The 12,128-nt window shown below is 40.3% G+C and overlaps 1 protein-coding gene and 1 long non-coding RNA gene across 4 annotated transcripts in view; both read left to right on the top strand.

Moving 5' to 3' along the window:
• The first annotated feature begins 290 nt into the window (after positions 1-290).
• SKAP2 (src kinase associated phosphoprotein 2) overlaps positions 291-12,128 on the top strand; it is a 120,677-nt gene continuing 108,839 nt past the window's right edge. For 2 of the 3 annotated variants that reach the window (XM_075051151.1, XM_075051142.1), the window contains exons 1-2: positions 291-451; positions 11,416-11,521. In XM_075051151.1, coding sequence (XP_074907252.1) covers positions 403-451; positions 11,416-11,521 — 155 coding nt within the window. In that variant the 5' untranslated portion in view covers positions 291-402. The remainder of the gene's footprint in view (positions 452-11,415; positions 11,522-12,128) is intronic. The other variant, XM_075051158.1, reaches the window with a different exon arrangement.
• LOC142028651 (uncharacterized) lies at positions 6,332-8,196 on the top strand. The gene is made up of 3 exons (XR_012649651.1): positions 6,332-6,466; positions 7,055-7,139; positions 8,140-8,196. It is a non-coding gene; the product is annotated as an uncharacterized LOC142028651 (long non-coding RNA).

Here is a 12,128-nt window from a genome sequence, read left to right as displayed (position 1 = left end):
ACGCTGAGCGCCATGTTCGATTCTGGCAAGAGGGACGGACTGCACGGTGCCCTCACGCAAAATGGCTGCTGCAGCCGTCACGTGGGAGGCAGTCCCTGGTGGCGGGGGCGGTGCCGGCGCCGGCGGGGGAACACCCAGCAGCGAGTATAAACACAGGGAGGGGGATGAAGCGCATGCGCGGCTCTGGAGGGCGGGCGGAGCGCGGAGGGACGGCGTGAAGCGTCACGCGGCCCCGCCCCGCCCCGTGCCGGGAAGCCCCGCCCCCGTGGCTCGCGGCCGTGCCGTTGCGGCCGGGGGGCGGGGTCTTCGCTTCCTCCCTGGCGGGGCCGGGGCAGGGGCGAGCCGCCGAGCCCCGCCCGCGGGGTGTCCCCGGCCGCGCGGCTGCCCCCCGCCGCCCTCAGCATGCAGGGCGCGCCCGCCATCCCCGAGGAGGTCTGCAGCCTCCTGGCAGGTAAGGCCGGCCGCCGGCAGGGAGGGAAGGCGGGAGAGAGGGAGGGCTTCCCGGGGGGCGGGCGGGCGGTGAGCAGGGCGGAGGGGAGGCCGAGGGGGGCGGGCCGGTGGGGCGTGTGAGGGGCCGGGGTAGCCGGTGCGGCCGGGGCTTGAGGAGGGGGCAGCCCCTCGAGCCGCAGCCCCGGCGGAGCGCTCCTCAGCGGGCGCCGGACGCTCCCTCCCGCTTCGTGGGTTCGGGGGTTTCCTCCCCGGGGCAGTCCCTCTTCTCCGGTTACTTCCTCCCCCTGTGCCCCAGCGGCGGCGGCAGCCCTCCGGCGCGTTGCTGCCGTTCCCTTCCCCGCGGCCGCTCGGCGCGCCCGGAATGGGGAAGGAGAGAGGTCTGGCTCCCGCTCCCGGCCTGGCCGTCGGGCTGTCGTGCTGCGGCGGAGGGCTCGCAGCCCGCCCGTCCGCCTCTGGGTAGGGGCGAGGTGTGCGGGGCCGCCGCAGAGCTGCGCGGGGGGTGTGGAAGTCCTCTGCTGACAGGCGTGTGTGGAAGGAAGCGGACGTCAGTCAGGCCCCGTGGCCCTCTTGCTGACCGGCGCGTTAGCCGCTGGTGGGAGTTTCTCCCTTTCGAGGTGTGTCAGTGGCCCGGCAGGTACCGTCGGGAGTTAAACTGCGCTGTTCTGGTGCCAGCAGGGCCTTTTCCCCCAGCGAACTGAGAAAATTAAAAAGCTTCCCCGCTAAACAGCTGAGGCTAGTGTCATCGAAGTGAATTAAGGTGTAACTGAATCCCCGGCATGTTGTCATATCGGTCAAATACGTCTGACTATTGACTGTCTATGCTTTTACGGATACATCGGAGCATAGGAGTGGGATGATTTCTCACCATGAAAAGTTACCAGCAATAGTGTTAGTAGAGACTTAAAACTACCAGTGACCTTTTTTGTGTTCAAGGCTTATATTTCATGTTTTTAAACTTACTTTTTGCTGTCCATTAAATCAAATTCTATATTCACAGTTTAGGATTTTTTTAATCTTTATGAAGAACTCATAAAAGGCTTTGCCGTCCTGAAACAATTTCAGTTTCAGTGGGAGTATCTTTATTTTGAGAACTTCTCTTTCTGCCATGGGAACTTGTGTAGCTCTGGCCAACCCATTCAAATTACCCATGCTTTTCACAATCTTCCCTCTGAAAAGTACTTGATTACATGGCTGGGCACCTGCTAGGATCTAGTGTAGCTCGTCACCTTTCAAGATTGTTTTTTTTTTTTTAAACATTTTGATTGTAAGAGTTAAGGCTTGAAACATATTGCCCTTACCAGTCAGTCTTCTCATCTTTAAAGCGTTTCTGCCAACTGTCTTATGTGTTTTCCTAACTAGTGTTTGAAACTCCCATTATTTGTAGATCATACCATCTGTAGTAAAATCTGCGTGAAAGGCCACCAGAAGAAAGGAAAGCTTCTTATGCTTTCTTCTCATGGCACAGATAATTAGTCATGTAAAAAAAAAAATTAGCCTTAGAGAGCCTTTCCAAACCATGGTATTTTCTGTGGTATTACTGTATTCTGGAGCCTGTGATCACATGAACTGTGTGTGTGTGTTTGTTTCAGAGCTGTTTTGACTGAGTGAAGCTGATCTTGAAACTTTTCAATATTTTAAGTGCTTTTACGATTTTTTTGAGGGGGAGGGTGTGATGCAGATGGGATCATTCCAGTCTGTGATTTGTTTCTTTTGTCATGGTGCCTCATTTACACAACTTGTCCTTCTTCCCATCTTTATCCAGTCTGCTGTGGAAAAAGTGATATAAAAGTTTGTCTTTTGAAGTGAAACTGAGAACACCTATATTCCCTCAAGGGGGATGTGTATATGTTCTTTCAGAGTCACTATGATCAACGGCCTAAGTTATGTACAGGTACCTAGTGTTTTTACAGTGTATACAGCTTCAGCTTTTCTGGAAGAAAACGAGATGATTTCTTTAGTGCTGTCTGTAGAACTGAAGTTAAGAAGAGAATGCAGTGATTTACCAATGATTTTAAATCTTTGTTTTACTATTATGGTAGCACAAATGCTACATAATACCTCTCTACAACTGTAACGGTAATATTTTCAACTTAATTAGCATTCACACCTAATTTTGTTTTGGAACTGGATGCAAAATGAGCTTAACACTTGCTAATTTTGTGACAACATAATTACAGAGTAAGCAGAAATCCAGCAGGGTGGAGATGGGGTAGTAAGGAACAACCAGTAGTTTGTAACTTTTAATTCTTAGTTGCAGAATTATCAAAGGGAAACAAATATAAGGATAATTATGGGTATACAATGTAAAAATTCAATAATGTGCTCCCTTTTTTGAAAAATATGGTATTACTTTTCACAGTTTGTGTAACATAATCGCTCTTTTTTTTTTTTTTTTTTTTTTAGGTTACCAGTTAAGTGCATGAAAGTTAGAAACTAGAGTAATTCAGACTGCATGAGCAGTTTTTTACTGATGTGCTTAGGTTCTGGTAATCTTTAATTATGTAGTCTCCTGCTTCTTTTTGCTCAAACTATTAATGTAGTGAAGATGTATGGTAATGGAGGAAGGAAGGGAGCTCTGTAATATCTTTACTATTCATTAAGCAACTCTTAGACAGTACAAAGACTGCAGTGAGTATATAGTTATTAATTCCTGCATGTTTTTCTTCAAGGGTGCTTCTTAATGTATTATTTTAATGGCTCACAAGTATTGATTCAGCACCTCTTTGAGATGAGGGAATATTGTTTTCCCGTTGGTAAAATTAGTGTAATAAACAAGATGTGATCTGGGGTTGCAAAAAATAATCAATGGTGGAATAGAATTAGAATTCAAATTCTCCTGCCTCCATGCTGTTGGTTTCTCCAGAAAATAATGTGAGTTGGATGTCTGTATTCAGTGGCCATTACAAGTGCCGGCTGCTTCTTCCTGTCAGGTTCTGTTGAGAACATGCAGTTAAGGTCTACTGACAAGCGCAAAGCACCTTTTTTTAGCCCAGTATTCACATAGCAGTGAGGCAGTGACAGATACAGAAATCTCGTAACTATTTTGCTCTTCCTCCTCTCCTTGGTCTTTTTGCCTACTATTTCCAACTTCTGCAACAAGTGGAGGAGTGATCGTATGGATTTCCTTATCCCTGCTTAGCCTTGATTGATTGTTGGAGTACCGTCCACCCACTATGCTGAACAAGTAGGAGGCCTACTGGAAAACATACTAAGTGCTCCTGTAGTTAAACATGGTGATAATGGGAATAAACACACCAGGGGATGAATTAAAGTTGCACAGGAAACTTTCTGACTTGTGAGTGCTTTACTTTGAACCTAAACAATATTATATCTTTAATGCAAAAACAAATTCTGTCACACATGCTGGCAGGGTCATTACAGTTGCATGTCAGTGGCGCTGAAATGTTCCAGGCAGAAGCACAGCTTGAGCTCAGGGCTAACTGCATTAGTTAGGAACAGGAGGAAGCTGTTTCTGTAAAGTTGAAGGGGAAAGGTCAGTGTGGCAATAGGCTTATTGCAGAGGATTGTTGGGATTTCACAATCCCATCCTCTGTTCTCTGCCTTGTTCAAGTGGTGGGAGGGAAACACTGGAGACAGAAACAGGGTCCTCTGGTTATGAATTGAACTCCTGGTGGGAGGAGAAAGTAATTTTATTGCTTTCTTATCTTTCTTTTTACACCGGGGACGTGTGTGGTAGTGTATGTAACTTCTTCATTCCCTACTTGTGTCTCTGCACCTTCTAGATGATGCTTGAGATTTTGCAATTTAGTGAAGGAAGCCCAGCCCTGTTGTGCCTTTTCTTCCTTTGAAAAGGTATCCTCTGTCATGTTTATATGTTCAGGATCTTTTTGTGGGTGTTTGGCAAGGTGGGATGTTACTTGTGTTTGGGTTTTTTTCTTGCTGTCAAACTATTATTGGTTATGTAGATTGTTGGAGGCCTGCTCATTTTTGTTTTTCCTTACTCTTTGATGCAGGGTCTAAGTTTTGGCTTGTCTATAGCTGAGAAGGATTTTGGAGGCTGCTTCTTCCCCAAAGGCATATTAATTCTCCTGTAACGTAAATCAGGCTGGTTGCTTCAGTCATCTTGATTGGAAAAAAGAAAGAGAAAACTCTTGAGTTTTTTCAATAATGGAGATTTAATTGGAGTTAAGAATTTTTTTTTCCAGAGTGTTTGATGGTGTCATGATCATTAGATACAGTATCATTTATATCTTTTTCCCTCTTCATGACACCTGTGACTATAGTAAGGGTCCTATTGCTTTTTTTATTCAGTTTTCCTTTCACACTTTGCAGTATGTCCAGTTTGAATCTTCTGTGTTCATATTTTAAAAGTTACAAAGATATCTGCTATGAAAATGGAATAAAACTCTTTCTCTAGTTCATATGGAACCTTATATCCAGTCCCAACATCCATTTTCCTTGTTCTACTAAACAAAAACTCCAACCTAAACGGAAGCCAATGTTCTTGCTCTAGAGACTGTTTTCACCCAGATATTATTCAGTTTGTTTAAATACTTAGTCATATTGTCCAAATGGCCTTTTTTTCAATGTGATTCCTCTAATTTTTTCTTCAAATTAATATTGTTTATCCATTTGTTTAGTTGCATCCTGGAAATAGAATGCAGAAGAGGGCAAGGCAAGAAAACTACAAGACGGTGGATCCAGTGCATGAGTTTAATTTTGCTTACCTTTTATTTTTTGGGCATTATATTTACCCTTGATGCCCAGAAAATGAACTGTCCTCTTTTGACCTTCTTGTCAGCTGTTGCTGGACTTGCTTCTTACATTCCCATCATAAGAAAAGCCACCTAGGTACAGCATAGCTCTTCTTCATTGGCTGGTTCAATTTTGAAAGGGTATTGTTGTTTAAAACTTTACTCTTTGTTTTAAAGTATCATATTCATGTTCCCAAGGCTTTAATGAATGCTGGGTCTTGCTGAAGAATCCATCTTTACAAGATAAACCAGGGTGATTATTGTAGACATCTTCTAAGTAGACATGTATTTACAGCTTTGGTAATATATATGTATTTCAATAGTAATGGAATAAGAATAGAAACAGTGAGGTGAAAAAATGCACAGAGGCATTCCTGGTAAGAAATAACCTCCAGTGATTTGAAACATAGTTCAATTGTCTCAGCCATAAATTTGAGAGTAAGTGTCATATATGGGTGATAAAAATGGCATAGGCTATTTTTTATATACTCATTATTCACTTAGTTTGTCTTTTTCAATTAACGTGGAGTCTATCTTTCTCATCTGACTGGGTTTACGTTTCTTTCATAATCATACGTCAACAAACCACAATAGATGCAGCATAACGTGGCATACAGTGTAAATCTTTAGGTTAATCCTTAACATTTTTTTATTATAGTTCATTTGGAATCACTTTGTAACTTGATCATGATTTGTACTGGTGTGTTTTTTTCATGATATGCTTAATATGTTACAGCTTCATCTTTTCTCACCTCTTTAATGTAGAGAGAGGATGCTCAACTACTCAGCCAATGAGATTAGAGATATATAGTCCTTGATTTTGATTTTTCTTCTTTAATTTCTTAAAATAGATGTCTTATCTGTTTACTTCATTTGAGGGGTCTTAGCAGTTTGGGTGTACTTCTGCTTTATAAATCACTAACGAAACTGTTGAGCATCAATGTTTTTCACAATACTCACTTTGTATGTGGCAACACGGCAAGAGAGCCTTGCTTTTGGGGATTTAAGCAGCTACAAACTACAGCAGTTTCTAAAGGCAGTCCTTTCCAGGACTTTGTGCTAAAAGGAATGCTCATCTACTTGTTAGGCTGGATCAATGTGATATTTTTAGATATCTTAGAGTGTCAATGACTTTTATTTTACATCATGTGTTCTGTTTCTATATAGGTGTATATATATTTTTTTAAAAGATAATTTAGCAAACTCTGGAGAGAGACTTTTAAATATTGTTGGGAAGGAAGGAGGAGAGCAGAAGCAAAATCCTCAAATATTTCTTGATTCAAGAGGACAGGCAGTCCCAGGTACTGCTTGATAATTTGTCTTCAGACCTGTTCCCAATTAATGAATTGCATGAAAACTTTGAAATCAAATTAATTAATTGCTTTCTAATGCCAGCCCATGTAAAGCTGAAAGATACATGGCAGTCTGTTTAATGTTGGTCACATTTGCACGGTGTGTTTGCACCAATGTGCCTAGCTTGCAGCTACCTTCCAAATTTCTCTGGCTTGCCTTCCCAAATTCTCTGGCTTGCAGCCGGCTTCTGGCTTTCTCAGTCATTGAGGCGGAGGAGAGAGATGGGAGAAGGCTGGTGGCTGGAGGAATTGTTCTGTTGACCTGCCATTCCCTTCTTGTGTGACTGGCAGTGCATCTGCCAGGTGACCCCATGCAAGTGTCCCTTGTCAGATGACAGATGTGTGTCCAGCCCCAAAACAGGAGCCTGCATTTTCCTCAGGTCACAGACAGGGAGGGACCTGTGTGTATGCCCTGCTATGTGAGTGGAAACACACCTATCTCACTGCCAGTTTATAATTGTTCTCTGTCATTTGCATGGCATGAAGAAGTGACTAACTTTCTGATAGCGTGATGGACGATGTTTTGGTTATCTACAGAAGGAGGGGAGAAAGGAAGACCCTGGGCACAGTCTTTGAGTGCCTCTATGAGACTCCGTTTGGCCCACCCTGACACAAAAATGAGGTACTTCTGCCCAAAGTATGTTTGTTTATTAAGTGCGACTTATGATCACAATATTAAACCCTGTAAACACAAAAGTGCTATGATTTGTTATGATTAGCACTCTTTAACGCAGCACTTGCTTTGGGCTAAAAATTTACAACATTCTTGAAAAAGCCCGTCTGTGTAGTTTCAGCCTTCATTAAAGAAAATAGCCCCAAAGACTTAAAACAATTAAAGACTTGCAGTGTTATCTGTTTATAATCATGGGAGTAAGGAGAACCACAAAATGTTGTAACAATGAAAAGCAAAATAAATCATAACTTTCTTCCTTATAAAAGGAATATAGATGAAAATGAAATTAAAATGACCTTTCAGCTTTTGACTGTTGTATGAAATGGCAATTAAGCTTTGAACTGTATGAGCTGGTTGAAGTGGACAGAGCTAGACTGCAGCATGAATTCCCTTTTCTGTCAGTTTGTAACCTGTATTGACAGAGCAATTTGTGAGTGGATCGTATCAATTGGATCTTACAGTTCAGCAGCTATTGTTCATTTCTGGAGGCAAATAATTTCTCTGGGGTATGGTTCAGATGAAGTTAAAATCATGAGCTTTAAGAAACAAAGCAACAAATATGGGTATTCAAGCTATCAGGCAGTCTAACACACAAGCTTAAAAGAAGTTAAGAGGTGTTGAATAGGTTTCCAAAGTTTATTTCTCTTTGAAATTTTAGTGTTTTCAATGGAAATAGCTGAGTCTGTGCAATGTGTGATACTAAATAACTGCTTAGTTTGTTAGAAACAAACGATTTATTGAAAGAGATAATTTGTTTTGTTTGTTGTATGGTAACTGATTAGTAAAAGTGCTTTTAAGTCAGAAATCCATTCAAAGAGGTTTTCTTTTTGGAATTTATCTTTTATTACTTTTTAAATTCCTCAGTGGACCAACTGCTACTGAAGCATGAAAGAAATAAGTACACTCAAGTGCTTCTGGCTAGTAGTTTACACTTTCCTTTTCTGTGTAGCATTAAACTAGCAGAGGAGAGAGCAAGTTTTGGATCATCCTGGAGAAGGAAGAGCAAGTAAGTGACTAGAATAGCAGTGAGAAATGGGTAAGTTTTGTGGCTTCTGTCTGAAGCTTACTCACTGTATGAGACTTGCATCTGTCATACTGAAGCCCTGAGTTCTGTTCTCGTTCCAAGGTAAATCACTGTGTGGAATGTCATAGAAACTGTGTGAATGTTCCCTTATGTTAAGCCAGTGATGAAGCTTTCCATACTCTTCCACAGTGTGGAAGTACAGGTAGTGAAGAGGTGATCATAACTTAGATAACTTTTTTGTTCTTGTCTAGAGGAGCTTAGGATAAGTCACTTGTGTCATGTGCATCTGACACATCCTGGATAGATTTACACCACCAGATCAGAAGATGGCTTAAGCAAGATATGTAACATTCTGTGTAATTGTGAGTAGATAAGAAAATCTACAATACAGTAACATGTAATTTTCAAGTAAACTGCTTCTGTAGCGTCCTGTTGAAGATCATGTGTCCATCAGATCTTTCTTCATATTTTGGGGTTGTGATGAATCAAGCTGTATGTGTTTTCTGGACACACGGAAGTAATAGCATTCCGTGATGAGTACAGTGCATTCTGTTTGTGGATACCTAAGCTCAGACAACTTGTTTCACAATCTCATGGGAGAGGGAAGCCATCCCAGGGATGTCTTCTCTGTACATGCTGCTGCCGTTTAGAAACTACAAATTTGTCAAGATCATGTGTGTGCTTGCTCTCTTTCTGTCTGTCTCCTTCGCCCCTCTCCTCCAACACATTGTCGTCTTATACTGAGAATAAATGGAACATTTACTTCTGCCCCATCCCTCCATGGCTGAAAATTCTGCATTATTTCTGATTTTGAAGTCCAGGCTTTTCCAGAAAAGAACAGGTTCTGTCAGCAATGTAGTTGGTCCTCAAATTTTCGTATCTACAGTGTATTTTAAGCCAGAAGTGGTAATTCTTGCTTATGGTAATCAACTTGGTTTCTCTTACCCACATACTCCTTAATTGTGTTATGTCAACATTTGTATTTGAAAAAAGCTTTGACAGTCAGTCAAAACCTGAGACAGCAGTGTTCTCAGCTGGGTTTTGAGCTTTTCCAAGAAGTAAAAGAAGCCTGCTCAGTTTAAATGAAGACTTTTGAAGCAAGTTCTGTGATTAATTGGTGTCCAAAGATTACTGTGCAAGCATTGCTCCTTACTTATAAATGTGAATAATTCCCTAAGCTTCCACATATTGCTGCCTAGGTAGAACTTTGAAGCTGCTATCTAACTTTTGAAATAAATATGTAGAAGTATGAAGGAACAAATATTTAATTGGCCTGTCCCTCCCCGAGTGAAAGGTTGATCTGTACTGGAAAATCCTGTTGGGTTTCATTGAGAGGAAAAAACGTTGATGGTTTTGTTTTTTGCCCTCAGTAGTAAAAGTATCACTTTTTGGGCCTAAGTTTTGTGGTTGGTCAATGTCTTTGGATTACGTGGGTCCTTATTTGCCTGATCGATCGGCAATTCCAATAATTGGAATTTATGAAGATGTACGAATTTTCTGTGCATTAGGACAAAATGTTTCTAGGGATGTTTGGTGTACAGCTAGTGTCTGTTAGGGGTGTGTATGGAGGATTCATTAATACACATGTTAAGTGCCTTTCCTTCTGTCCTTTTAAAGAAGGAATGCCATGGAACTGAGTATGGGTCTCCCTCCTTCAGGACTTCTTTGGAAAATGTAATGGGGAAGGTTCTCTGTCTTATGGGAGGGGGAACAATATTATTCTTCAGAACTCCAAAATACTTCAAAAAAACCAAAAGATTTTTGCCACACTTTGTGAAGGCAGCAATCTAAATAATCTGGTAAATTATTTTTAAAGAACAACATCTTTGTAATTGGTGTTCTCAAAGAGTAACTTCTGACTTAAATTGTTTTCTTGCAGCCTGTAATATAAATTGGGATGTGTTTCTGTTTAACTTCTGTTTTATAAAGAAAAAAGCAGGCAATTAAGGTTTTTAAGTTAGGAAATCTGCAGTAACTATTCATTTAATATTGTTTTAAAATGTAAACTTTTGCATGCAAACATTTGAGTACTTCATTGGCTGTTCTGTATTTCTTTATGAAAATGGAACGTCTCATCTGATTTGAAAAGTTAGAGGACTAAAATAATACTATCCATATCTATTTGCATCTACACAGATTGAGCCAAAGTGTGTGTGTGTATGTATATATATACGTGTGTGTGTATGGAGGAGTGGGCAGGCACCATGTGGAAGTGTTTGTTACTTACGTATGCTTTCCCTTATTCAATGAACAGTTATTATCCACACAGCTGAGAAATTTAAGATGCAGGATTTTTTGGTCATATTTCTACTTCTCAGTTTTCAGGATAATTGTCTGTTGACTGGTAACTATAAGAATCTTTTACAGTTAAGTTTTCACAATTGTTTTTGTTAATCAAGAAAACATACTACTGGAGGAGTTATACTCCCCCAAATTCTCAATCACTGCATTGTTTTTATCCTATGGAATGGATATTTACTGTATTACAAAGAACCATGGTAACTTTTGTGGAATGCTTTGATTCTACATGACCATATAAATGTATCTTCTGTGTAAGAATTAAAAATTATAGTGCAGGTTAGAGCCTTAGTTTGTGATTCTACAAGTGCAGGTATGCTTAGCTTCAAGTACACGCTTGAACTTGACTCCTTCGGTATGGTTATTGTGCCTACCTAATTGTTTGCAGGATTAAGGCTTTGGATATGAACTTTTAGCCAAGTAGGGAGTTCTGAGACAATGTGAGAACATTTGAAAATAATGTAATCAGTAAGTGGCCTGTATTAGTAGCTGGGTACTACTAATTTCAGGTGTTACTGCTGAAATAATGAATTACTCAACCATTTTTGTAACTTGAACTTCTGAAGTAACATGGCAGTAATAGGTGCATAAAAGCTATTTCCGTGTTTTAGCTTTATCCCTTACTTTAGGTGATGGAAATTAATTGTTATAGTACTGCAATTTATTAGGACTTATGTGGCATAATTAAGTGAGCAAGAATCAAATGTCACCATAGGATTTGCTGTGCTAAGCATAAGTAGATCAGAGAACAAATGTATCCCATTTAGAATCTGAAATGTCCGTTAACTACTCTGTGTAGGCTTGAAAATAATTTTCTTGGTGTTTTCAGAGTCATATCAGGACAAGCTTGTTACAGCAGTATTTATCTTTTTTTGAGGTGTATTTTTTTTCTTCTTTATTTAGACGTTGACACATTTATTTCCCAAACGCTAAAGGGAGAAAATCTATCCAGGAAAGCAAAAGAAAAAAGGGAAGTTCTTCTTAAGAAGATAAAAGATGTTAAGGCAAGGTAAGTGAGCTTCATGGCTTTAATATATTATGAAGTAACTTACTGATAACTTAAGTTTTTACAATCTTTTAATAACCATTAACAATGTTAACAATTAAAAAATCTGTCTAGGTCCTGATTTTGTCAAATATCTGCATGGGTTCAAGTCTTTATATCTCTTGAAGCTGCTACAATTTAGTAAAAAATGGGAACATAAGTATTTGTCCCATTTGAATTGCTGTAATATTCTGAACCCTGATTGCAAGCTGGTTGGGTAGAGCTTGCCTTCACCTCTGCTTTGGTAAGATTCATTAAAACACGAGAAATATAGTGCATTGAGAATATGAATGAGCTTCCTGTCACCATACTCAGCTGGTATAAAACAGCATAATTCAATGTTGAGTTTGCTTTGCTGTATATTCTGTTGTTTAACTCTGTAAAAGAAGATTGAAACATAACTGGAAACTATTTATAGATCATAAGTTTGTTTCAGCAGTGTTAAAATAGTGAAATACTGTGACACCAAGTAGAGGGCTGTGGTTTGTTCTTTTTTTTTTTAAATATTGGGTATGATTTGAGACTCTGTTCTATTGTGTTTTAATTTCAGTCAAACAATTCAGCTAAAGAG

This window comes from Buteo buteo, chromosome 2 (assembly GCF_964188355.1).
Source record: "Buteo buteo chromosome 2, bButBut1.hap1.1, whole genome shotgun sequence".
In the NCBI taxonomy this organism is placed as follows: domain Eukaryota; kingdom Metazoa; phylum Chordata; class Aves; order Accipitriformes; family Accipitridae; genus Buteo; species Buteo buteo.
This window is presented reverse-complemented; position numbering and strand designations above follow the sequence as displayed.